Source organism: Piliocolobus tephrosceles, chromosome 10, assembly GCF_002776525.5.
Source record: "Piliocolobus tephrosceles isolate RC106 chromosome 10, ASM277652v3, whole genome shotgun sequence".
Classification (NCBI taxonomy): Eukaryota; Metazoa; Chordata; class Mammalia; order Primates; family Cercopithecidae; genus Piliocolobus; species Piliocolobus tephrosceles.
In genome coordinates, this window is record NC_045443.1 from 109,858,529 (window position 1) to 109,886,342 (window position 27,814).

The 27,814-nt window shown below is 41.5% G+C and overlaps 1 protein-coding gene across 5 annotated transcripts in view; it reads right to left on the bottom strand.

Moving 5' to 3' along the window:
- The window catches only part of HECTD4 (HECT domain E3 ubiquitin protein ligase 4), a 228,613-nt gene that overhangs the window by 66,606 nt on the left and 134,193 nt on the right, over nt 1-27,814 (bottom strand). For 4 of the 5 annotated variants that reach the window (XM_023203793.1, XM_023203776.3, XM_023203754.3 and 1 more), the window contains exons 25-44: nt 27,449-27,682; nt 25,625-25,817; nt 25,374-25,478; nt 24,768-24,856; nt 24,212-24,387; nt 20,892-21,027; nt 20,638-20,779; nt 20,368-20,534; nt 16,919-17,065; nt 16,084-16,268; nt 14,286-14,439; nt 12,840-13,120; nt 12,410-12,599; nt 10,774-10,855; nt 9,277-9,479; nt 8,445-8,580; nt 7,454-7,636; nt 6,426-6,590; nt 5,873-6,042; nt 4,399-4,514 (exon numbers count right to left, since the gene is read on the bottom strand). In XM_023203793.1, coding sequence (XP_023059561.1) covers nt 4,399-4,514; nt 5,873-6,042; nt 6,426-6,590; nt 7,454-7,636; nt 8,445-8,580; nt 9,277-9,479; nt 10,774-10,855; nt 12,410-12,599; nt 12,840-13,120; nt 14,286-14,439; nt 16,084-16,268; nt 16,919-17,065; nt 20,368-20,534; nt 20,638-20,779; nt 20,892-21,027; nt 24,212-24,387; nt 24,768-24,856; nt 25,374-25,478; nt 25,625-25,817; nt 27,449-27,682 — 3,254 coding nt within the window. Of the gene's footprint in view, nt 1-4,398; nt 4,515-5,872; nt 6,043-6,425; nt 6,591-7,453; nt 7,637-8,444; nt 8,581-9,276; nt 9,480-10,773; nt 10,856-12,409; nt 12,600-12,839; nt 13,121-14,285; nt 14,440-16,083; nt 16,269-16,918; nt 17,066-20,367; nt 20,535-20,637; nt 20,801-20,891; nt 21,028-24,211; nt 24,388-24,767; nt 24,857-25,373; nt 25,479-25,624; nt 25,818-27,448; nt 27,683-27,814 lie in introns of all 5 variants that reach the window. The other variant, XM_023203765.3, reaches the window with a different exon arrangement.

Genomic DNA, 27,814 nt, shown 5'->3' on the forward strand with positions numbered 1-27,814 from the left:
TTGTATTTTTAGTAGAGACGGGGTTTCACCACGTTGGACAGGCTGGTCTGGAACCCATGACCTCAGGTAATCCACCCACCTTGGCCTCCCAAAGTGCTGAAATTATAGGCGTGAGCCACAGTGCCTGGCCCTCATTTTTCTAATAATTAAAAAGATTACACTGGGTGTAGTGGCTCGCACCTGTAATCCCAGCACTTTGGCAGGCTGATCACTTGAGGTCTGGACAGATCACTTGAGGTCTGGGCAGATCGCTTGAGGTCAGGAGTTTGGGAACAGTCTGTCCAACATGGTAAAACCCCATCTCTACTAAAAATACAAAAATTATCCAGGTGTGGTGGCGGGCACCTGTAATCCCAGCTACTCAGTAGGCTGAGGCAGGAGAATCACCTGAACCTGGGAGGCAGAGGTTGTAGTGAGCTAAGATTGTGCCACTGTACTCCAACCTGGGCGACAGAGCAAGACTGCCTTTAAAAAAACAAACAAACAAAAATTAGCCGGGCATGGTGGTGTGCACCTGTGGTCCCAGCTACTTAGGAGGCTGAAGCAAGAGGATTGCCTGAGCCCAGGTTGTGGCTGCAGTGAGCCTTGATTGCAACACTGCACTCCAGCCCGGGTGACAAAGCGAAACCCTGTCTCAAAAAACAAAAACAAAAACAAAATTAGTCTGAATATTAAGTAAAGCAGGGAAATCGGGAAGGAGAGCTGATTCCAGAGTAAGGAATGACTTTGGTTATCAATTTGGTGCATTCATGAGGCTGGGGAGGGGGATATTTTTAAAGAAGTAGCTGCTAAGCCTGGATCTCAGCAGAGGGATTGCTCAGTGTAGAATCCAAGAAAGCTCAGGAGAAGGGTAGGTAAAGTAAGGAGAGTCAGGGCAAAACCTGGAGCCCTGTTTCTTCCAGTGAAGTCTGATGGTCCCTGTAGCCTGCCGTCTGGGACCATCCTCTACTTAAAATTCTGACTTTGTAATCATGCTTCCTGGGAGTTCCAAGGAACTTCCAAAGTTGGAGAACATCTGGCTTAGGGAATAAGTACATTAGGAAGCTGGGAGAAGAGGAAACAGCTGAAACTGGGAGATTCTAGCTTCTGCAAGGGGGTAGAATAATGTTGAGAACTTTTTTGGTTCCTATGTGCCTTTTCTTTAGGTTCAAAAATCTGGTCCTCTGTTATTTCAACCAAGGGATCTAGTTAATGTCTCAGGAATATTTTTCTTTCTTTCTTTCTTTTTTTTAGACAGAGTCTTGCTCTGTCACCCAGGCTGGAGTGCAGTGGCACGATCTCGGCTCATGGCAATCTCCAACTCCCAGGTTCAAGTGCCTCAGCCTCCCGAGTAGCTGGGATTACAGGAACACCCCACCACGCCTGGCTAATTTGTGTATTCTTAGTAGAGACAGGGCTTCACCATGTTGGCCAGGCTATTCTTGAACTGCCCGCCTCAGCCTCCTAAAGTGCTGGGATTACAGGCGTGAGCCACCACGCCCGTCCTTCAGGAATATTTTTTCAAGGAAAAAAGTTTTGTAGTGCTATCTCCCTAGACCAAATGGAATCTGGTACTGTCTTCTTTAGATAGAGACGCTATAAAATTTAGCTATCAGTGAGTAAATATTAGAATGGCCAAGTTTGCCACTTAATTCATCCCAGAAGAGGAAAAATAACGGAAGTTGATTAAAATATTTAAAAATTTAAAAATTTAAAAAATTTGAGTATCAATACATTATCGCTGATAAATTTCATGACATTTTCATATATAAAAAAATTTTTAATACCTTAAAAAATGAAAATCAAATAACTCTCTTTCCTCTACCTAACCCTCACCTTGAATCTTGTTTATTAAACAGTTTTTCTCCTGAGCATAGACTATGCTTCCCTTGTAGGCCTAAGAATCTACCACTGTTCTGCAAAGTAACCAGGAATGTAGGTTTTTCCCTCTGGTTTTTATCACTGATACTGGAGTCAGTAAACTTTGCTATTTACTTTAAATGTCAGAACCACTTCTGGTAACCTAATAAGTGAGTTATTAAGAATTCTATTTTTTTTTTTTGAGACAGAGTCTTGCTCTGTCGCTCAGGCTGGAGTGCAGCGGTGGGATCTCAGCTCACTGCAAGCTCCGCCTCCCAGGTTCATGCCATTCTCCTGCCTCAGTCTCCCGAGTAGCTGGGACTACAGGCGCCCACCACCACACCCGGCTAATTTTTTGTATTTTTAGTGGAGACGGGCTTTCACCGTGTTAGCCAGGATGGTCTCAATCTCCTGACCTCGTGATCCACCTGCCTCGGCCTCCCAAAGTGCTGGGATTACAGGCGTGAACCACCGCGCCCGGCCCAAGGATTCTTCAACTTTACATAGGATACTATTTAGAATACAAATCAATGTGCATAAGCTCATAGTCTTCTCTTTTGTAGTAATTAACAAGCACTTCCCACACATTTCTTTGCAACTCTTTGTTACCGCAAAGTGGTTTTCCACTAGGAAAAATAGGTTAGGTGGACCATGATCAAAACCATGTGAGACCACTGCTCTAAATTATTACAAATCCTACCTTGTGCATTCAGTATCAATGTAAATTTCACAATTAAGACCTCTTTATTCTATAAAATATATAAAAGAGGATACCCAGAAACAGTCCCATAGAAAATCAAATGATTAATTCAGCATGTTATATGCTGCTATAATCAGTCAAAATATGTCTTTGAATGCAATCTAAGCCAACAATATAAAAAAAGTCAGAGGCAGTGAACTAAGGACCTACTAAGAGTACAAAACGAAGTCACAAGTAATTTCACCCTTGAAGCCTAGCACACCCCTTGCTTCTGTTCTTGTTCTCTATTCTTAGGATCTCTCTGAGGTTTATTAATGGTTCCTGGATCTCCCAGCTGGAGCTTCTGCTGAATCCAAGGCACTACCCTTATCAAAAGAAAGAGATGTGAGAAGTAAAACAGATATAGACAAATTTAAAAATAAAAAGAAAACAACAGAAACGACCACAATGTGAAAGAGTAACAAAAATTACAAACAGAAAAGATATTAGAGAGTTACTGACAAAATAAATGCCATGAGAAAAAGTAATACAGATTTTTTAAAGGACCAAAAAAAAAAAAAAAAAAAAAAAAAAAGGATGAACCTACAAACACTAAGGGAGTTTAAAGCTGTCCATTTCTAACATGTAGTTTGTGAAAATGTTAGCATTAGAGCATTGAAGGAATGCTAATTGAATTGTGAACAATTTCACTTAGGGTCCAGTTATATCCTTAGGGACAAAAGGTAAATTTTCATTTAACCAGGCCAACTACCAATTTATAGGAAACAGAAGGGTAAATGAACATAGTAAATGACACCACAGGGATACAGTCATCAAAATTCAGACTGGGAAACCTTCCACAAACAAATTGTAAGGCAGAAAAAAAAAACAAAAAAACAAAAAAAGCAAAGACTAAGAGGAATCTATATTTTAAAATAGATTAAAAAGACACAGCAACAAAGTGACAATTTGTAAACTTTATTTGGATCCTCATTCAAATAAATAAATGTAAAAAACAAGAATGATCGTTATGGGAAAATTAGGAAGCTAAACACCGACTAGATATGTATATACACATATTTTTAGAGACAGGGTCTCACGATGCTGCCCAGACTGCACTCAAACACCTGGGCTCAAGCGATCCTCCTGCCTCAGCTTCCCAAGTAGCTGGGATTACAGGCACGTGCTGCCATGCCCAGCTTAGATACTTAATAATATTTTAAAATTACTGTTAATAATGTAGATAGGTGATAATGGTGTTGTAGTTATTTAAGATTCTTTATTTTTCAGACATATGCTAAAATATTGATGAATAAAATAGTATCTAGGATTAAAAATAATTCCAGGGGTTGCAGCACAGATAAAACAGGATCAGTTATGAGTTGACAACTGTTGAAACTGGATAATGGAATCCTGAAGGTTCATTATACTAGTCTCTCAATTTTGGTATTTGTTTGGACTTTTCCATACACACACAGACACACACACACATGCCAGGATGGATGTTAGTGCAAACTCTTGACTGGGAATTCAAATGTAGCCAATGACAACAGTCAAAATGTACACACCAGCCCTAAGGACAGCTCCTAAATATTATCGTTCTAATAAAGGCAACAAATCAATAGGAATGAAGAAAAGAAAACACTCTGACATGGTCTTAAAGCTAAATTGAAAAATGCTGATTTCCTAACTGATATAGATTAAAGCATTTTATTTACATTTCTAGGTCTGTGATGCATGTGAGTTGTGACAGGTGTTGTCCTCACAGCTCAGCTGTTTTGACGTGTGTGTATGAAAACACTTAACATGCCATTATCAAATTGCAAATGTGCTGAGAAAATTCAATAAAACAGGGTGGTAAAGAAAGTTCAGGTACTTACCAGCACTGCATTCCTGGGCTACTAGGTTAAGAACTTCAACAGCTGCTGGACATTGTTGTATGAATTCTTCACAAAATAAGCTGTCTTCTAAAAGCTGGGCCATGACCAGGCATGCTCTTAATGTTAAAAGATTTACAATATTTCAAAGTCATCAGTGTTCATTGTCTAAAAAAGTCAACTGTGAAAAACATTTCAATCAATTTTGTCCCCCAGTTTACAACAAGGTTCAAACTCCCCACTCTTCTTGCTTTTTTTCTGAGCTGGACTGTCTTGGAAATACATAAATAACTTCTCTTTTGCCACACAGTAACTGCTGACACTGCATGAAGAATTGGAAAAGAGAAAAATGGTTGCCATCGCCACCAAATGGAGACACAAAGTGCCGGGTGAGAAATCAGCACTGTCTCTTAAAAGCTTTTCCTAACTGTGCCTTAGGGAAGCAAGACGGATTCAAAAACTGGGAAAATCTGTATGGTGATCACTCTCACCTGATTCAAAATACATACAAGAAGTTTCTAAGAAGTTCCACTGTTGGCCAGGCACAGTGGCTCACGCCTGTAATCCCAGCAATTTGGGAGGCCAACGCAGGTGGATCACCAGAGGTCAGGAGTTTGAGACCAGCCTGGTCAACATGGCGAAACCCCATCCCTACTAAAAATATAAAAATTAGCCAGGGGTGGTGGCACCCGCCTGTAATTGCAGCTACTCAAGAGGCTGAGGCAGGAGAATCGCTTGAACTAGGGAGGCAGAGGTTGCAGTGAGCTGAGATCATGCCGCTGCACTCCAACCTGGGTGACACAGCGAGACTCTGTGTCGAAAAAAAAAAAAAAAAAAGAAGTTCCACTGTCAAAAACAGACACTTGTTATTGCTGTTTAATGCTAAATAAATGTATTTGCAGGAAAAGACCAACACCAACCCCGGTGTGCATGTCCTAGGTTTCCCATCTTCAGTTTGGAAAGTGATAGGCCAGATATGTATCAATGTGGCCTGAACCATTTTATTTATTTAATTATTTATTTGAGATGGAGTTTTGCTCTTGTTGCCCAGTCTGGAGTGCAGTGGCACAATCTCGGCTCACTGCAACCTCCACCTCCCGGGTTCAAGCGATTCTCCTGCCTCAAGGTAGCAGAGTTATTCCTGTGATGGAACAAAGTTCTTTTAACAAAGTAAATCAGTGGGGCCTTATATATGTGTTTCATACATCACATTTCATTTGTATGTTTATTTTCTTCGGTGAACAGCTAAACTTTATTTTGAAGTGTAGACATTGGGGAACGCAACAAAAATTGCAGAAATTAAGGAATGCAACGAACTGTGGAAAAAACTGTAAAAGAATGGTTACTGTTGCTCAGTCTAGTGTGAGCTTCAAGCTGTGGACTCATTAAGTTGGGAGTGGTGGGGCCCACCAAGGATCCCTTCTTCTGTCAGCTTGCACCACGTCAGCACATCAAGCAACGTGGGGAGGGTACTCACCTTGTCCTTATTTCAGCAAGGAGCCGAACGACTGCCATCACAGGAGCTGACCCATCTCCTGTTGCAGGAAGTGAGGTGTGAATAGAGAGACTTCCCTCCTGAGGAAGCAACATGGACTGGACTGCCTGTACTACCTTCTCAGTAATGGACAGTTTATGAAGAGGCAATGCCTGATGGCGGTGGGGGGCATGGCAAAAAGTTAAATTCAAGTAGTTAGTTTATAAGAAATGAGGGTGTTATTATTATCTGGAGTTCTTAAATTTTCAGTTAAAAAAATAAAATCACCATACAGAAAACTGCAAAACACATCAAAACAATTAAAAATACACTGTAGAATAGCCCTAACCAACAAAGAAATGAATTTGGTCATCTAGATGAAAATTTTCACATAAGCATTACTATTAAATAACTATAACCAATATATAAACATACATTGCAAGTACAATTTAAGACAACCAAACATTTGTGCTTCTGCACTGAGCATGTGCATAGACTCATTACAGTACAATTACCATTGGCAGATATTTTATGAAGCATTTAAAAATCACCTTACCTCTGATCTTGGAACACAAAGTCTAGACAATGGAATAGTCAATGTGTCTGACGCTTGCGAAGTCTTTCTACAGTCTATGGGTGGGAATCTGACTGTAGCTATACCTTCCTGTTCATTGATAGAAGCCACTACTCCAATGCTTCCTGAGATTCCTCTACCTAAAACCTGGAGACAGAGATAGATTAGCGCTACCAACCAGCTCTGATGTGTGGGCAGCTGTGTTATGAGACAAGAGGAAAGAATAAATTTATAGTTGCCATTGTTGGCGTTACAGTAGTTTATACTACCAGCGTAGCAGATACCAATCCCTAGACATGACTTATAATAAGGCCCTAAAACCTAACTGCAAGGTGATCACAACGTGCTGTCCTCTCAAACAGAAACTTGTTACTGCTAGGCCAGGTGCGGTGGCTCATGCCTGTAATCCCAGCACTTTGGGAGGTTGAGGTAGGCGGATCACTTGAAGTCAGGAGTTCGAGACCAGCCTGGCCAGCATGGTGAAACCCCATCTCTATTAAAAATACAAAAACTAGCTGGGCAAGGTGGTGGGTGCCTGTAATCCCAGCTACTTGGGAGGCTGAGGCAGGAGAATCATTTGAACCTGGGAGGCAGAGGTTGCAGCGAGCTGAGATTGCACCACTGCACTCCAGCCTGGGGAACAAAACAAGACTCTGTCTCAAAACAAACAAACAACTTGTTACTGCTGTTTAACGGTAAATAAATTTTAGCAGGAAGACACTCTTTTCCTTTCATTCTAATTCCATCATCAATTCTAAGACTGATACTGATCACACTACAGGACACAAGTATTGCAGTTAACCTAAGATAGTATTGCATTAATATCTGAATGATGTGTGGCACAGTGTGGATTTGAATTCAAGAGTTTCTCAGATTCCTTATTTAACTTGAAGAAACAGGTTTTTTTGTCCAGCTGGTTGGATAATATTTGTCTTACAGATGATCAACTAACCAATGGATGCTTATATATATGGGAGAAGCAATGATTTGGGAAAAATGGTGGTTGGTACCTGAACCTCGGATCCTATCTTGATTGTCTCTTTGAAGCCTCCAAGTGCACACAGTGCAGCAACAGCCTGGCGGGCAATTCTCTGAAGTTTGGCAAGTTTCCTGCCACTGCTGCTGCCATTTTCCAGAATGCTTTCTGCGTATTTCCCCAATTGTGGAATGTACATCAGTGCTCGAGACAGAACCTAAATATAAAAGCAGCCCGTGCACTAGGAGTTAAAGCTTTGGTTGTTTTGATGCCAAGGGTGACAAAGTGTCTACAACAGTGCCTGGGTCCCATGTATTGAAGGAACTCTGGACATGTGAGGGACCAAAAAGCTATTAGGTATGGCCAATGACATTTGCCCATATTTGTCTATGTAACGGGACAAAACTGGAAATACACAACTGGGAGAATAAAACATCATGTCACTAAAACCTCTAAAATGAAACAATCATTTATCTGAAGGAAAACCACCCCAGCATACTGTCCACTTGCAAACACTCAATTACCTTCAGGACATGTCATAAGGGGTTCACTTGAAGAGTAGCTACGGAAAGTGGGAATTGATTACAGATCTGTAGTTTCAGGCAACTGGGATACTGTTTGTAATGATGAATCACTTACTAATAGGGCACTCAGGCAGTGCAAATCATGCAGAGGCCTCCTCGGACTTAGCGAATACGCTTAAATCCAATAAACCAATGCTGCATGATCTCCTAATATCAGTACCAATCTAACATAAGCAAGAAGAAGAGAAACAAGGCCTGTCACTCTTTCCCTGGGAATACTGTCCTATCTTCTGCAAAATGAGAACTGGCAGTGACAGGAGATATAGGTTAACAGAGTTGAAACTACTACAGCAAGGCAAATTCCAGGGGAAAGTCAGTTAACAGGTATATCTGACGAATTTGGAAATTTTCTCTTTACTAAAATGCCCCTTGCTGGGTATGATTCTAACTCTAATTAGCTTACTTCTTACTTTCTCAGTTGAGTAGCAACACTGTGCTAACCTTCTCTGCTGTTGTCGTCCATATTTGAGCAGCATTTGATTCGGGTGCCATGAGCAAGCTATGTAGCAAGGCGATCACTTCTGCAGCCATGCTGTTTGCCACGTGCCCACTGATGAAGGGACGCACGGGATCAGTCCTGCAAGTGTCAACAGGAAAAAGTGTCAGTGCCCAGTGATGATTAAGACTGCAGGGAAGTGGCTTTCAGGGTTAGCATCAGAGAGAAACCTTTTCTATTTACATACGAAAAAGTGGATTCCATTGACTGAGAAAACAAGAAGCTGCATTATCATTAGGAAGAAATCACTGTGTCATATTCTTTGTGGTATCTGAAGAACTGCCTCAAACAATGGACCTCAAACTTTATTTATAAGCCATGAGGATCAGGGAAAGACACTGCACTGCAACTATTCCTGGCTTTCAAGCACAAAACACCTCGAACCAACTTCACTGAGGTAACACTTAACCGCTGCTTCTGCTCCTAGAAAGAAGTGTGTCTGTGTGTTCAGTTGGGGCAGTGGAGATGTACCATTTGCAAGAAATAAAGGTAGCAAGACCCGAGTTTTTTAATACTACTCAAAAGAATCCTCTGGCTATAAATGTCCCCTCAGCCAGGAGCATCCCTCTATTCTTTCATGACAACCTCAAATCTACCCGGATAGTCATTACTCTCCGACGTACTCCAGGCTGTACCTTGAGTGCAACTACTACAGCAGACGGAGGCCTCATTTCCAGGAGGTCAAGGGGATGGCAGAAAATTAAAATACGAAAAACAAACCCATTACAAAGTAAACCTGAGATGAGTGTGGACAGCTTCTACCTGTGGAAGGTTTACCTCGCAAGCTCCGAGTTCCTCTCTCGGCAAATGGAAGTTTGGGCGGTTTTCTTTTTGTCACCTGTGGATAGTCCACTCACAGCCTCTGGGTTGATAGACTCTACAGGTGGCCCAATGCTGACGATGAGGCCCGACTGTGCCCACTTGGTGGCTTTCCGCAGGGCGGCTGCAGCCTCTTCTGTAATCACTTCGCAACAGCCACCCTGGGGGTGAGGTTGAAGACACTGAGAAGATTCATTTCATTCTTCCCAGCACTATATTTTTCAAGTCGCTTTCCCCTCAATTACCAAAGCCATCCACGCCCATTTTTTTTTTTTTAATTCAAACATAAAATATTATATGTAGAGAGTAAAATTTCCATAGACATCCCAGACCTCATTCAGGCTGAGATAATGGTTAGTCATCTAGATCACTTCCGTGCAAATTCTGGCATACGTATCAGAGGGCCCCGACATGCAGGCTGCATTTCATTTTGCTTTTATCAGTTATCAGTGTATCACAGAGACTCTTCCGTATCAATACATGGAGATCTACCTCATTGTTTTTCATAGTTGCACAGCATTTCATTATATGACTGCAATAATTTCTTAACCAATCCCGTTTATGAGTACGTGGATCCTATTTTTTGTTTTTGTTTTGTTTGAGATTGAGTTTTGCTCTGTCGCCCAGGCTAGAGTGCAATGGTGTGATCTTGGCTCACTGCAACCTCCGCCTCCCGGGTTCAAGCGATTCTCCTGCCTCAGCCTCCCAAGTGGCTGGAATTACAGGTGCCTGCCACCATGCCTGGCTAATTTTTGTATTTTTTAGTAGAGACAGGGTTTTGCCATGTTGGCCAGGCTGGTCTCGAACTCCTTACCTCAGGTGATCCACCTGCCTTGGTGTCTCAAAGTGCTGGGATTACAGTTGTGAGCCACAGCGCCTGGCCTATTTTGTTTTTTCAAACAAAACTGTGAAGAACACTCTGTGTTTCTCCCTGGACACTTGAGACTTTATTTACCCTCACCGTGACAATAAAGGCTATTATTAATTTTTCTTGACTTTACTTGTCTGACAGATGGAAAATGATATATTACTATTGTTTTTATTCCTTTCCTTTGATTATGTGTAAGCCTGGGCATATTTTTATATTTTTAATAAGGTATTTGTAATTCTTATTATCTGTTATTTTATTAGCAACTTTTCACCTATTTTCAACTATCTCACCTATCTCAAACTATTTTTAGGCTATTAAACTATTTTCAATTTTAAACTATTAAACTTTCTTAAAAGAGCTAAGAAAAAATTTCTAGGTCAAAACTAAAAGTTCTGATTTTGACAAACTGATTTTGACTAGTTCTCTTTAAAATGGCCTCAATTAAGGCACTGACTTCAATTTCTCACCTTGCCTCTTCGTTGGAACTTAAACTAATTTTTCTTTTCTTAATTTGTTCTGAAAATCTAAAGCATGACAAATACTCTACAATTTCGGGTTTAATCGGTTTAACCTCATGAGGTTACCTTGGTCATGTCTCGATCCATCTTCACAACTTTCTCCATGTTGGCGCCAGTACCAAGTCGGAAAGGTCGTCCTTCTGAACTACTAAAAAAAGGCAGGCAGAGAGCAGAGCACACCTTACAGGCACTGCCAAAAGTGGGCTGCATGTCACGGGGCTACCCAGTCATGGTGAGGCCCGATTATACACCAACATGAGCTTTTTTTTTTTTTCTTTTTTGAGACAGGGTATTGCTCTGTCACCCAGGCTGGAGTGCAGTGGCGTGATCACAGCTCACTGCAGCCTCGACCTCCCTAGGTTCAGGTGATTCTCCCACCTTAGCCTCCCAAATGGCTGGGACCACAAGTTCACACCACTATGTTTGGCTAATTTTTGTATATTTTGAAGAGACGGGATCTCACTATGTTGCCCAGGCTGGTCTCGAGCTCCTGGGCTCAAGCCATCCTCCTGCCTTGGACTCCTAAAGCACTAGGATTATAGGCATGAGCCACCATGCCTGGCCCTCTAACACTAGCTTTTAAAATCCACAGTAAGACTCAATTTTTCAAAAAGGAAATCATTTATTACTGCTTAATTATAGCACTTTAGAGCCCAAAACAACAGCGTTTTTAGAGTTATAAGTAACTCTAGAAATCCAGATGAAAATAATGCACAAAATGAAAAACTGACATGAACCCAGAACAAAGGCAGGGCCTGAGGACATCATCTAAACCCCAAGGAGAGGGAACTTTAACGACACCATAAATGTGATCCCTTGGCAAATGACTGGATCTTCCTTTCTAACAGTTCAGCTTCCCCTGCCTCCCGAACTTGGCTCTCCAAAAAAAATTTTTCACCAAATTTGTACTATGATGCATTGCAATGTCCAGGAAAGTTTCCTGGAGATTTCCTCATGTAAGCCCTGACCTGCCATAATCCTGCTTAGTTTATACTATGGTCCCATTAATATTTTCAGTTGCCATAATAGCAGACAGCAGATTCAATTATGAGGATGACAACATCGTCAGATTATTTAAGTAAAGAGAGGCCTCTTCCATCTGAGACATAAATACCTGCTCGGAATTCCCTTGTGCTATGTGGCAAGCCTTCCTGTTGCCCTGGATCCCACTAACAAAGCCCTGCAGGTTTGTAATATTTGGGCAATGATTATATTTTTACTTCCTGCTTGAGTAATCATACCATTTCATACTTCAACTAATTAAAGTTTTAAAAAAGTGTCTCTTGTTTCTCCAAATCACAGTCAATGAGTTGGAGTTTACCTAAATTTACCAACAGCTGAAGGATGCCAATAACTAAAAATCAAACTGCATTATTCCTCCTCAAAGCCCAAGTCACACTGGAGACTTCCCATAGACAATAATACATTGTTCACATGGCTTTAGCTCTCAGTTGCGTTTAGAGAGACAGTACCAAGTTGTGGTTCAGAGCTTGGGTTTTGTGGTCAGAGAGGACTACATCTGCATTTCAGTACTGCCTCAGTTTCTTTCTGTGTCACCACAGGAATCACAGTGACAGTGTCTACCTGAAAGGGGTGTAAAGAGGGCCGAGGCAGTTGATACATGTACAGGGCTTACTTAGCACAGTGCCTGTGACATGGGTGGTGCTTGAGGACGTGTAGCTATCACAATCATTACGGTCACCTTAGCAATGGCTGAAGGACTTCATGGGACGACTGGTCTTCCCGCTTGTGGATAAATATCGAGAGCTTGCCATCCACAGCCTCACTCTCTTCTCCCGGATCTTTATCTCCCTTCACGGAATTCTTGGGACTGGTTTTTGTCAATGTGGTGTCAGGTTCAGAAGCGGTTGGAGAAAGAACTGTCTGACATCCTTTAAGTAAAAAACAAAGCTCGTTCAGGAAAACTGCAGTGGTGTTTTGGCGGCTCTGCTAAAATGAAAAATAATGGTTTGGGATTTGGAATCTCTCTTCCCCCTTCTCTATTCCTCTGTCCCCGCTCCCTTCTCTGTCACTCAGTCTTTCATCACAGGAAGCACAGATGCAAGTGGGGACCTGACTGGGCCCAGGAAGGCTGCACTGCCATGCTACTCTCCTGTTGAGGAGCTTCTTACCTGGAACCACATAATCTGCCAGCTTTGCTAAGAGCAAGGAGGCGATCTTGGAAGCTGGGTCGCTGGGATCCTCCTGCTCACTGTTTAAGGAGGGGACAGAGTAGCTCCAGGGTGGGAGCTCCACGTTTCCACAATCTTCTACGCTCATCAGAGGCAGCGCCGCCCGGCACAGCTGGAGAATAATAAGGACCAGCTTTGGAGACGGGCGTTGGTCAAGCAGCAGGGAGAGGAGTTTGGACACACAAGCTGGCTGGCTCAGGATGGCTTTACCTATGTGGCTCCTGGGAAAAAAGGAAGAAAAGGTAAACAGTGCTAGAAATGTTGATCTATAGACATTCAGAAGCAAGAGTTCTCTGAATGAAACAAACTAATGAAATTTGATTTCATGAGGAAGACATGAATTTGGCACTATGCTTCTGTGAAGAATTAAGAATTTTGGAAAATTTGATGAAACCAAACAACACTAATACTTAAAAAGAAAGATTTTTGAATATTTTCTGATCTCTGATGCTTACTTGAAATCCTAAATTCAGAGTGATTCATGGAGCACTGAGACTTAGAAACTCAAACTAAGAGCTTTTCAGTTTGTCATTTATTCTTTCATTTTTTTTAATAGGAAAAAAGACACACAAATTTATTTAACATGTATACACAGGAGCCTTCAGAGTGAAGACTGAATTTTCCATGAGTTACAGAAGCCTATCTACCATCTCGAGGTTACAGATAGAATGGGGGCTTGGATCCTGGTAAACTAGGTTATGGGAGAGGGGAGAAGCATTCTATAATAAATGATTGCTAGGGAGAATGACTGGATCTGGGAACAGAGATTAACTTGTAAATAGTTCTCTTTGGAATTTATGTTATTTATTCTTTCTTAATGAGTGCCTCAAGACCAAAGCTATCACACAGTGTTGTACAGGCTTCAGTGTTCTAGGATCTGCCACAGCTAAAACTGCTACCTTCCAAGAAAGCTAAATATCATGCAGTCAGTCATATGTGGATATTTTATGGGTCTCATGGCTCACACGGGGGGTATACAAACAGCACAGAATATCTTCTTTTAAAGACACAGCATGAGAAAGTGAGTTAATTACAGGCCCTGACTTATTACTCTTTAATCTTGCTATAATGAGGGTAAGATTTTTGGTTAATGAATACAACTGTATCTTTGGGAAAGGTTAGCAGCTGCTGTCAGTAAGGTATTAAAGCAAATGATAATATATTATTTTAGGATTTAGCTATTCACCTAAATAATCCTTAAATTTTGGAATGAAATACTATGTTTCAACTACTTCATCCTCCTTTTTTTTTTTTTTTGAGGCAAGGGTGTGTCAAAATGGCCTAGTAATTTAGCTATTTTGAAAAGACAACCACCACCAAAAGAAACCCCAATCGTTCAAGAGGAAAGCCAGCTTCTCCCAGAGCTCCAGGCTGGACCTTGCATACCTTGAGAGATCATTGAGAAGACTAAGGACATCCTGGAGCGCGTCATTCCCAGCAGCCTGGTTGCCACAGCACTCTGTGGCTCGGGCAAGATGGTTGGTGAGAAGGCTGGACACCTGCCGGGCCAGACCTGAGTGCACAGCCTCTGTGGAGCCACCTTCACAGTTAAAGAAAAAAAGAACTTGGTGAAAACCTAAGGGTGCCATGGTGAGCCTGTGGGGGTGGCGAGCCCTGTCCATTTATCTTGCTTAATGTTTCATGAACCATCTAATAGTGTCTCCTCGTTAGATAATATCTATACATAAAAAGGATAATAGTTGTTTTAAAAATAACCCCGTGTTGGGAGTAGACATTACTATTCATGAAAATTGAATATGATTAATCCATATATAATCAAAGAACATACTTTGATTGACAGTGAAGAATCACTATTTCACTGGTGATGAAAACATCTTGATTTTTTAACTCATACTTTGCCAAACACAATAAAAGACCTTTCTGGATTCTTCCATGTTCACCGTAGTTCCAGAACCTCCCAAGCATGTAGAAGTTATGAAAAAGTATTTGTTGTTTCCTGAACTTTTCATGCTTCTTTAGATCCCTGAATCTACACACACTATTTGTTCTGCTTGAAAGTCTTCTCCATCCTTCAAGAGTAACTCCCGTGTCACCTTCTCTGAGAAGCTTTGCTGGATCCCTAGCACAGCTGGTCTCTGGGACCTCTACACTCCCACTGCACTTCCTATCCACCTCAGTTGTGGCACTGATTACACTATAAGTATTTGCTTATTAGTCTATTTCCCTGCCAGACCATATTTTTAAAGGGAGGAATAATGCCTTATTTATCTTCTGCCTGGCATATAATAGACTCTCAAGACATTAAAATGCATCATGAACAAATAAACAGATAAATAAACAAGTTATATACACAGGCCTGGAATCTTATGGGGAAATTTATCCTTCAAGTTTACTTTTTTTTTTTGAAACAGGGTCTCGCTCTGTTGCCCAGGGAGTGTAGTGGCACGATCACAGCTCACTGCAGCCTCAACCTCCCTGGCTCAAGCAATCTTCCCCTCTCAGACTTCTGAGTGGCTGGGACTATAGGCATGTGTCACTGCACCTAGCCCAGGTTTACTTTTTATTTGGATTGGTCACTAAAAATAGAATTTGGAAACATCACCTTGAAAATGCAACTGAAAAGCCACTTCAAAAAATATTTGTTTTTTTGAACACCAAGGCGTAAGAACTGCTTGAGGCCAGGAGTTTGAGACCAACCTGGGCAACACAGCAAGATCCTGACTCTAAAAACAAACAACAACAACAAAAAAACATTAGCTGGGCATGGTAGTGTGCACCTGTAGTCCTACTTGGGAGGCTGTGGTTGGGGGATTGCTTATCACTCGAGTCAGGGAGGTCGAGGTTACAGTGAGCTATGATTGCACCACTGTACCCTAGCCTGGGTGACAGACCTTGTGTCTAATAAACTTTTTTAATTAAAAAATATATTTGGAAACTGTTAGCAGTGTTGACAGGGAGAGAATAAAAAATACCTTCTCAATTTCCTGGGATAACTGTACTCCTTCAGGGTACGGGGATATCATTTAGTCTCATCGTAATGCTATTAAGTTTTCATAGAACCACACTGAGGAAAAGTCTCTCATGAAATCATCCACTGATTTAACCCATCTGATCATGTCATTTAATGGAGCCTTTCTCTCTCTCATTTAGCATAAAAAACCTAATAGACTAACACACCAATAGAAGAACTCAGTGAGCTCTAGAAAGGAGTCCGGCATCTCACCTTCCTCTTTTTCCCACTCAACACAGCGGTTGGCAAGCACCTGGAAGGCGGCCCAGGCCATGGTGGCCACCTTCTGCTTCTTGGTCTGTTTCTCACTGGAGCTGGACTCGGTCTGACTGCTCAAGCTACACAGTCGATCCATGAGCTGCACAAGGCCACTGCGTACCAGGCACTTCTCTTCACTCCTGACAAAGGGTCATGGATTACACTAGATAAACGTAACTGACCAACACTCAGGAAACTCTTACGTGAGGTTCAAAGGGGCATAAAACATGCTGGTGTAGTTCCTTCCCTACAACTTAGGATACTGCCATGTGTAATCAAACACAAAATGATTTTCTTATAATGATGATTCCCTTCATTAATAAGGAACTTCAAATTCTGATTTATCTACAATATCAAAGCAAAAATCGATGGAATCAACTCAATGTTGCAGTGATGTAAAAAAAAATCATATATTTTGTCCTAAGGGGATTCAATGAATGCTTGACATCTTCAAATTAGTAACTAAGTGACGCAAAAGAGGAAATAAATGTGCATATGCAAAATATTCCTGCCAAATATGTAAGTAATTTCCTAGGGACCTTTTATTTTTCTTTGCACCTCTGTATCTTCACAATGTAATATAATTCTAATGGCTGCATTTAGTCATGTAGGAACTCAATAATAAGAAATTTACCTAGGAACCTTAAGTGTCTTTCAGGAGAAAAGTTTTGTATAGCTAGTTCTGGATAATGGAAGCAAAAAATCCAATTTTTAAAATTAAAAATACTTTCACTTAATCGACTATACATCAGTGTAACTTACATACAACAAAAGGCCTTTCCGTACTTACCTGGTATAAGGTATGGTACATAAGAGTCCAATGCTATTTGCGCAAGCGATAGGGTAACGAGCACACAAAGACACAACGGAGGTCATGGTCTCGCCAAAGGCTTCCTGGACCTGCTCGACCATCCCACCACAAGTGAGTTCTTCAATTCTGTGAAACAGAAACCAAAGCTCAGGCTTCCTGAACCACGTCAAGAACAGTGGCTGTGACCATGTGAGCAGGAGAGGCCTCTTGAGAAACTCTAGAGTTTCTGGATGAATCCAGAACTGAAGGGATACTGGAGAACATCCAGCTCAGTGTTTCCCAAACTATGCAAGACTGCTGGACAGAAGTTTTAGGTGTGCCTCCAAGACAGTGGTCCACACTCCAGAAAGTCTGGGAAATCCTGGGTTAGGGAAATTAAAACAGACTACTGTAGACTTTTCAGAGCCTTCAGTAAGGGTAAAGTGAATGGCATCTCTACAAGCAGAGGATATTCAACATTTTCCAAACATATTTTATCATGAAACCAGTTATTTCAGACATGTCTACAATAATCTAAGTAGCATTGAATACTGTAAGTGCTTTTTCTTTTTTATTTTTTTAGAGACAGGGTCTTGCTCTGTTACCCGGGCTGGAGTGCAGTGGTACGATCACAGCTCACTGCAGCCTTGATCTCTTGGGCTCAGGTGATCCACCCACCTCTGCCTCCCAAGGAGCTGAGACCACAGATGCACACCACCACATCCAGCTAATTTTTTTTTTACTTTTAGTAGAGATGATGTTTCGCTGTGTTGCCCAGGCTGGTTTCAAACTCCTGAGCTCAAGTAATCCTCCCACCTCGGCCTCCCAAAGTGCTGAGATTACAGGCCTGAGCCACTGTACCTAGCCAAGGCAGTTTTATTAATGAGACAACTAAAGCTCAAATGGATTAGCTAAGTGTCTGTTTTTGAGTTCACACTTCAGTTATTAGCAGATGATGAAAGCCTAGTTGATATAAAATAAAACTTTCACAATGTAAAAACACAACATAGGGCTGATTCTGTACCAATTAATATTAGTTTAGAACTGAAACTATCAGGATTTGTCTACAAAGACATGCAACATAGTATTGTTTACAATAGCAAATAAACAAGCAAAACTAACCTAATGTTCAAAAATAGGGAATTTGTTAAAGTTTCAAGCATATAATGCAGTGCTACAGAACCACTAAGAACACTACGGGAGACATCTATGGTTAGAACACAGACACTAAAGCGTTAACAGATGTTACCTTAAGAGGGTGTACTTGTAGGTGATTTTCATTTTATTTTTTGGCATTTTCTACATTTTTTTTCAAGTTTCTGACAAATGACAATAATCGAGGGAAAAAGGAATAGTGTTGCCAGTTTTATGGAGAAATTAAATTCTGGAAATAGGCTATGGTAATCATGAGGGCTTTTCACTATTTCTTTCTGGGCACCCTGTGGTTGGCTGGATAGTGGCAAGTCTGGTCAATGAGCGAGAGTTCTGACAAGGAGCCTGGCAGCTCCCGAGGTGGTGGTTTCCTCCTCTGTGATTACCACGAGCCAGCATGAACCCATCATGAACAGAAGCAAGACCTAAAATTCTGTCTTCTTTTTATTTTTTTGTGATAAGGTTTTGCTCTGTTGCCCAGGCTGAAGTGCAGGGTGATGCGATCATAGCCTACTGCAGTCTCCACCTCCTGGCCTCAAGCGATCTTCCTGCCTCAGCTTCCCCAGTAGCTGAGACCACAGGCATGCCCCACCACTCCGGCTAATTTTTTCTTTTTTATAGAGACAGGGTCTCACTATATTGCACAGGCTGGTCTTGAACTCCTGGCCTCAAGTGATCCTCCTGCCTTGGCCTCCTTAAGTGCTGGGATTATAGGTATGAGCCACTGTGCCCAACAAAATTTTATCTTTTAAGCCACTGAAATTTTGGACTTGCTTCCAAAGAATAGTCTGACCTCTCCTGTAGTCCCAGCTACTTGGAAGGCTGAGGTGGGAGGATCTCAAGATTTCTCAAGATACTCACTTCAGCCTTAATTAACCCATTTTCCTCCAGTCACTGGACCCTCTCTGCCTATTGGCCAGAATTCCTCACCTCCAGCAGCTCAAGTCCAGGGCTTGTAGAGAAATGCATTTTCTATTTCTACTTGAAGATCTTTGAAGCCCAATAGGAAACTCATATAGAACAACTCACAAATGAGTTATAAAATCATCTTCAGAGTTAGTATCTACGATTACATTTTTAGAAATTGGTTCAGTAATAACAGTCATGGAAATATACAAAAATACAGGTAAAACGAGGTTGTTAATGCAAAAACAAAACAAAAACAAAAGAAATAAAGACAAATGAACCTATGTGTCCATCAGTAGAGGATGAGTTAATTTTTTTAGAAAAGGTCACCTATATAATGTATATCTATGAGCTCTTAAAAATCTTAAAGCAGCCAGGTATGGTGGCCCATGCCTTTAATCCCAGCAGTCTGGGAGGCTGAGACAGGAGGATCCCTTGAGCCCAGAAATTTGAGACCAGCCTCAACAACATGGCAAGACCCCGTCTCTACAAAAAATAAATACACTAGCTGGGCGTGATGGTACGCGCCCATAGTCCCAGCTACTTGGGAGGCTGAGGTGGGAGGATCGCTTGAGCCTGGGGAGGTCAAGGCTGCAGTGAGCCATGATCACGTCATTGCATGCCAGCCTGGGTGACAGAATGAGAACCTGTTTAAAAAAAAAAAAGAAAAAAAAAAGGCTGGGCACAGTGGCTCATGCCTGTAATCACAGTACTTTGGGAGGCTGAGGCAGGCAGATCACTTGAGTTTGGGAGTTTGAGACCAGTCTGGCCAACATGGTGAAACTCCATCTCTACTAAAAATATAAAAATGAGCCAGGTGTGGTGGCATGTGCCTGTAATCCTAGCTACTTGGGAGGTTGAGGCACAAGAATCACTTGAACCCGGGAGGCGGAGGCTGCCATGAGCTGAGATTGTGCCACTGCACTTCAGCCTTGGTGACAGAGTGAGACGCTGTGTCAAATAAAAAAAAGATAAAGCAGACCAGACCTATATGTACTGATATGAAAACATATCTGAGATATCTAAGACATACTGAGCAAAACAACTGTGGTTATAGAAAGGCACGGATAATATAATCTGAATTAAGTTGAAAAAATTTACACACACACTTATGTGTACAAAAAGAATTATACAGCTGCTTATGCAAGTATGGTTGCTATAATGAGCTCTTAATGGACAGAGTGGAATTTAGGAGAAAACGGTGAATACCAAGAGTTTTACATTCTATTAATATGTTGAGTTTTTTGCAAGATCATGTACCACTTTTATATAAATATTTTAGAGGAAAATATTAGCAAATACTACCGCCTATGTTTGGGCCCCAGGAATAATCTTTGGAACGCCTCTGACCATTCTAGAAAGGACAGTATAAACTAACAGAAACAACTAACCTGGGTCCTCCCTGAAGGACCATTGTTACTGGACCCACAAGATGTGTCACTCCCCCGACTCGCACGGCAGCTGTCAGCAATTCCCGCATGTGTACCAGTGCCTGCTTGCGAGTGTTTCCCCGCCGCCACCTTGTCTGTGCAGCCAAAAGAAAACTGCTGCTGGACACCTGAAATGCACAAGAAGGAAGGACACCTGACTCCTGCTAACTGCCCCAAGATCCCTCATGCTGTTAGGTGCTATTCATCTGGAGCCTGCAAAACATGACGTACAGCTTGGTCAGGGTTGGTGCCGATGAAAGCAAACAGCTGCCCTAGCAGGACACTGTAGGTGGGCTTGTCCCTGCTGTCCTCAATGGCCAGCGACTGCAGGAGTGTAAAGGAGCTGCTGCGGTGGCTGGTCACATGGCGACGCCTACAGGGAACATAGAACAGACTGGCAAGACGAGAAACACATTCAGGGAGCTTGTTTTGATGAATGCATTCAGCTGCATGTGGGAACCCAACCCTGGCCATTAGCCATTTACCTCTGATTTGCTCTAGTAAATTCCAAATCTTCATTACCAATCATTTCCAGGTCAGAAGGAGCTGACATGCTGCGAAGAAAAACAGGCTGCCTGACAGCATGAGATATCACTTTTGTTTCAGAAGCTGATTTACAAGCTGGAAAAAAAGGAATAAAAAGGCTGACATTTCTGCTATCTGTACAACAGCCAAATGCAACACAGAACTACCCAACAGTCTAAGTGTATCTTTGCTTTCTATCACAGTTCAGCCACCAATCTAGCTAGCACAGCATATTGATGGTTTTTACATCAATTTTTTAACCTAAGTATTAGGTTAAAAATTATTTTAACTTAAAAAAATTAAAAACTTCTCATTAAATTGGTTTTCCAAAGAAAAGCTGGAAAATTCATTTAATTTCACAGCTATCAATGTTCACTTTAACCTAAGCATTCTAAAAAGCAAGGGAGGGGCCGGGCGCGGTGGCTCAAGCCTGTAATCCCAGCACTTTGGGAGGCCGAGACGGGTGGATCACGAGGTCAGGAGATCGAGACCATCCTGGCTAACACGGTGAAACCCCGTCTCTACTAAAAAATACAAAAAAAACTAGCTGGGCGAGGTGGCGGGTGCCTGTAGTCCCAGCTACTCGGGAGGCTGAGGCAGGAGAATGGCGTGAACCCGGGAGGCGCGGCTTGCAGTGAGCTGAGATCCGGCCACTGCACTTCAGCCCGGGAGACGGAGCAAGACTCCGTCTCAAAAAAAAAAAAAAAAAAAAAGCAAGGGAGGACATAGCAAGTAATTGCCAGAAAGCACAAATTTCTTTGTTAACATTTTTTAATTTCTTATGTTTTTGAGATGGGTCTTGCTCTGTCACCCAGGATGCAGTGCAGTGTTGTGATCTCGGCTTTCTGCAACCTTCATCTCCCAGGTTCAAGTGATTCTCCTGCCTCAGCCTCCCAAGTAGCAGCAATTACAGGCGTGCACCACCATGCCCAGGTAACTTTTGTATTTTTTTAGTAGAGATGGGGTTTCACCATGTTGGCCAGGCTAGTCTCGAACTCCTGACTTCAAGTGATCTGCCCACCTTGGCCTCCCAAAGTGCCAGGATTACAGGTGTGAGCTACCACACCTGGCCCAAATTTCTTAATTCAAATACATCCAAATCCATTTTTTTCAGAGATGGCCTTTTTCCCCGCTTTAACCCCAGATCTATTTAGCTGATTTATTGTCATTTGATGATACCTCTGCTTTGATCATAGTTGGTAAGAATAAATATCACACTTGAGTTGGAACCTGAATGGGTCTTTCTATAAGACATACTCCTTAACCCTGTCCAGGGAAATAGTTGTTTTATAAAACAATCCTTAAATGGAAAGAAGATAAAACTGTATGTCAAGACTAGCTACGAAAAAAGATGTTGAGAAAGTGCAGATAAAAACCATTTTGTTTTATTTTTCTAACATTTTCACTTATTTATTTATTTAGAGACAGGGTCTTGCTTTGTTGCCCAGGCTGAAGTGCAGTGCTACAATCATGGCTTACTGCAGCCTTGAACTCCTGGACTCAAGCAATCCTCCCAACTCAGCCTCCCAAGTAGCTGGGATTACAGGTGCATGCCACCATGCGTGGCTAATTTTTATGTTTTTTTGTAGAGACCAGGTCCTGCTATGTGGCAAAGCCTGGTCTTGAACTCCTGGTCTAAGCAATCCTCCTGCATTGGCCTCCCAAAGTTCTGGGATTACGGGCATGAGCCACTGTGCCCAGCTGAGAAAACCATTTTGTATCTGTCTTAAGAGTGGTTAGACAGCTTAAATATTAAAAAAGTATAATTTTTGAAGATACTGTTATCTCTGAGGTCAAGAGCCTCTGGGACAGTACTAATAGCCTTACCAAGTGGTCAGGTCTATATACAAGACCTTTACCAAGGGCTTTTGTGTATAGCAGACCATCCTGGCATGTGATTGTACCACACACTCAGCACATGTCTCTCTCCCAAACCTGTGTCTTCCCCTGAAGTTCTCAGGGAGAACCTGTATTACAGAGTGAGACCCTGGGAGTCCTCCTAGACTTCAAATCCCGAGTGAGAAGAGCCTTAGATGACCAGCTGGGATGAAAACAAGTTTGCCTGCTCCCTACTGCTCACTGGGCAATGGGGCTATGTAACATGGACGCTTTCATTTAAGAACATGTTTATTTAATTTTATCTCTTAGGTTAAGAATGAATGCTTGTGGGCTGTGCCATGTTACAGATCCTAAGTAAGAAGACTCAATGATTTTCCTGAGAGATGCATTTTTAGGCTAACAATTAAAAGGTGACCTAGGCTGAGCGTGGTGGCTCACACCTGTAATCCCAGCACTTTGGGAAGCTGAGGTGGGCAGATCACCTGAGATCAGGAGTTCAAGACCAGCCTGGCCAACATAGCGAAACCCTGTCTCTACTAAAAATACAAAAATTAGCTGGGCATGGTGGTAAGTGCCTGTAATCCCACCTACCTGGGAAGCGGAGGCAGGAGAATTGCTTGAACCTGGGAAGCACAGATTGCAGTGAGCAGAGATTATGCCACCGCACTCCAGCCTGGGCAACAGAGCGAGACTCCATCTCAAAAAAATAAATAAATAAATAAAATGTGACCTAGAAAAGTTAACTCCCAGTAAGTCATAGCACAAGGTTCCACATAATTACTAAAGATGAAATGCAAACTCAGCTTCGAGAAAAGAGGAAAAAATGATGTTACAAGATTCATGACGTTGACTAATTGTATATGATACTATGAAATCTAATTATATATGTTAGTATGAAAACAAAAACAGGGCCGGGCACAATGACTCACACCTGTAATCCTAGCATGTTGGGAGCCCAAGGCGGGTGGACCACCTGAGGTCAGCAGTTCAAGACCAACCTAGCCAACATAGTGAAACCCCATCTCTACTAAAAATACAAAAATTAGCCAGGCATGGCAGCATGCACCTGTAGTCCCAGCTACTCGGGAGGCTGAAGCAGAACTGCTTGAACCTGGGAGGCGGAGGTTCCAGTGAGCCGAGATTGTGCCACTACACTCCAGCCTGGGTGACAGAGCAAGACTCGGTCTCAAAAAATAAAATAATATAGAATAAACAAGAAGTTGACCACAGGAATTTAATGACATACAAGTATTTCTTTGTTTTTCTTTTGTCACTCAAGTGCTTTGTAGAGAAAGTATAAGGCAAAACTAAATATGTTAAAATTTCCTTTTGTTTTCCTTTCTTGGAGTACCGAAGAGTGAACTTTTCAAAATATAGCTGACGTGTCTTATATGAACAGAGTAGGACCAGAAGCCGATTAGGGGCTATCTTTGAGCAGTACCTGGTGTTTCAGCAGGGGTCCCAGAGATGCTTCTCGTGAGGCCCGACTGGGCCGCGATGGTGACATGCAGCAAAAGCTCGGCTCGGTTCATTAAACTCTTCACTAACGTCTTTGTTTTAGCCAGTGGGTGTGAGGGTTTCTGAATAAGAGAATTCACTTCATGTAGGAACTTCTCCCTATAAAGAAAGATGGATGTGCATTGAGTTGTTCTCTAGCTTACCAAAAACAACCATTAAAAAAGTGTTTACGAAGGAGAGAAGACACAGGGGAAACTACGCAAAAGTAACCTAATCAACATTGCTTACTTCCCTGTTTCCTCATCCAAGGAACAGTGTTAGAAAATCTGGCCACTTCTGGTTTCTTTTTCTGTTTCAAATGCCTATGCTAACTTTTGAAGGTTAAAACCAAAACTTCCAATTTACCAAATGAGTTCCAACTCTAAAATATTTAGTAAGTTCACAATATAAAAAAATATAGCTATTAAGAGACTAGACCTTTACAATGTGTTTTGAGCATCAAGGTGATAATAGCCTTAATAGTTATTAATACCACTAACCTCAGTGATAGGACCATGTTTTCAAGATCATTCCCATCAAAGGAGACTTCCTTCATTGAACACAAAAGTTCTAGTTCTTTCATTTTGTTCTAAAGAAAAAAAAGATGTATGCAGGATCTGCAGGAACCAAGTTTTACTATACATACATTAAAATGAACAGAAAATTTCAGAGAAAAACCACCACCTTTGGTCCATATTTCTATGCTTGAAACTCATTTGTAAGTTATTATTTGATATTTTAATGATTAAAAATGGCATTGACTACTTTCTGGGAATTCTTTCAGGGCTTATAATTTTGCCTATTTTTTGTTTTTTAAGGCTTGAAAGCAAAATTTGACCATGATGACAACTTCCTTATATATCTTTATAAAACTATTAATCATTTAGAAAACAACCTCATGAGTAATTATTTGTATACTGCATGTTGATCTAATCAATTTTCATTTAACCTCTTTTAAAGAATGGTTACAGTTTTGGAGTGTGCAACATTTGAGGAAATGACATTATTTTACCTCTACACACACACACACACACACACACACACGAGTATATACCTTTGCTCTCTAAATGGCAATGCCCCAGTGACAAATCATACACTTTGCTCACCTCATTAAAATGGTAATCATAAAAGAAAGGCATGTTGTTCTCCAGTTTCCCCTGCATGGCATCATCAACTTCACTTTGCCATTTTTGTTCCAGTTCTGCAACACTCTAATAAATACATTAAAATAGATGCAAAATAAAAACAAGTACAATTCAAAATTTTAGTCACAATAGTAATTTTAAAAATTAGATCACATTCTAAATTTCTTTATTTCCATGAAAGAAATTATTTCCAATAGTTATCAGACATTTACCTGCAGCTGTCTCTCCATGGCATTGAGCTTCTTAAAAGTCTCTCCCATAATTTTACACAATAAATCATATTCTTCAGCATGTTCTTCTTGATATTGGAAATTTATTAGAGATTGCAGTGCATCAACCAAGTTCAAGTGCTTAATAACACAAGATACCACCATTTCCTCCATCACGTCTGGCTGAATCACTTCTCTGTGACCACAATGGAAATTAGTCAGATGTATGCCATGCTCTCAGCTTCTCAATACTGTATTTTATTTTTATTTTTTATTTTTTTAGAGACAGGGTCTCTCCCCCTATCACCTAGGCTGCAGTTCAGTGGAGCAATTATGGCTCATTACAGCCTCAAATTCCTGGGTTCAAGGGATCCTCCTGCCTCAGCCTCCTGAGTAGCTGAGACTACAGGTGCATGTTGCCATGCTCAGCTAATTTGAGAAAAAAAATTTAGGGTGGGGGTTTCTCACTATGTTGCTCAGGCTGGTCTTGAACTCCTGGGCTCAAGTGATCCTCCTCACTTGGCCTCCCAAAGTATTGGGATTACAGGCATGAGCCACCATGCCCCAGGCCCAAGAGAGTATTTTATAGGTTGGAGAACTTAGGCTTTGATCTAAAGATATTAAATATTCACCACACTTCCTTTGTTACAATAGAGTAAGAGGTATGCATAGTATAATGGCACTGTTGGGAGTCTTATGTTGGCAAATAATTTAGTATATTAACTGATAAAACTGACATTGGCTGATAAAGCTCAAAATCAAGAGTAAAGAGACTTCAGCCTGTAATCCTAGCACTTTGGGAGGTCAAGGCAGGTGAATCACTTGAGGTCAAGAGTTCGAGACCAGCCTGGTCAACATGGAGAAACCTTGCCTCTACTAAAAACACAAAAATTAGCTGGCTATAGTGGCATGTCCCTGTAATCCCAGTTACTCGGGAGGCTGAGGCAGGAGAATCTCCTGAACCTGGGAGACGGAGGTTGTAGTAAGTCGAGATCACATCACTGCACTCCAGCCTGGGTGACAGAACGAGACTCCCTCTCAAAAAAAAAAAGACTTCATTTTCTATGATTGCTATATTTTGAGTTAGAGACATATTAGAGCTGGAAGAGGGCTAAGGCTAAGAAAGGATCTTCAGCAGCATCTATCCACTAATTAATTTTATGCAGTATTATGGCCTGCAGTGTTCAGTGCATATGGATATTGCGCTGAAAACAATAGTGTTTTCTGTATTTTTTTCATTTCAAATTTCATATATTCTCTGAAGTTTTCTCTCTGAAATCCTGCCTCAGGAGGCAGAGCAGAGGCCTGCAAAACAGACTTGACTTTAAGCAAGAATACCACAGACATCTGTAACTGTAAGTCTGTACATTCTAGATTACAGAACTCCTCACCACTTCTCTAGGCATCAAAAATAAACACATATCTCTAGACTCTGGAAAGTAAAGTAGAGGCTGACTGCTAGTAGAAGGTCAAAATACTAGAGATAAACCTAGCACTTGTCACACTTTAGCATGTTATCAGTCACATGGGAAACTTGTTAAGCTGGGCCCCATCCTCAGACCTCCTGATTCAACAGGTGTAAAATGGGATCCAAGAACTAACAAGCTCCCAAGTGATGCCAATGCTGCTGACTAGGGGACCAAATTTTGAGAGCCCCTAATCTGGAATACTGCCTGGTGGGCCCTCCAGACTCGGTTAATTTTAACACTCATAGAGTAAACATAAAATTAAAGTTTCATTTACTAGACCACAGAAGAAATACACCCATTTCAATTGTTTAAACTTTTTTTCCTACTGGGAAAAGTAAAACACTACACAGCAACATACTTTATACTTGGTCTAAATTGAGGTCTAGCACGCCCAGAAATTTCCCTGAGCTTTATCATGATTCCTGGAGGCAGCCTGATCCGAGGCAGATCAAAGTAGTTTCCAACAGGAGGCACGAGGACATCAGAGGGGTAGGTGAATTCTCTGTCTTCCTCTATGGTCAGAGGCAGTGGAGAGGGGCTCGGAGTAAGGGCAGGGGAGATCACGCCATTGGCCTCCACCTGCCACTGGCACCTGAGCAGACAGAAAAGAGGCTCTTCACTTCCTCTCTCATCAAGATTATTGGAAAGCTATTGGATGTTTGCAGACACATCAAACATATGAAGGATAACATTCTGTGTTAATTACTCATCAAACCTTCTCCAG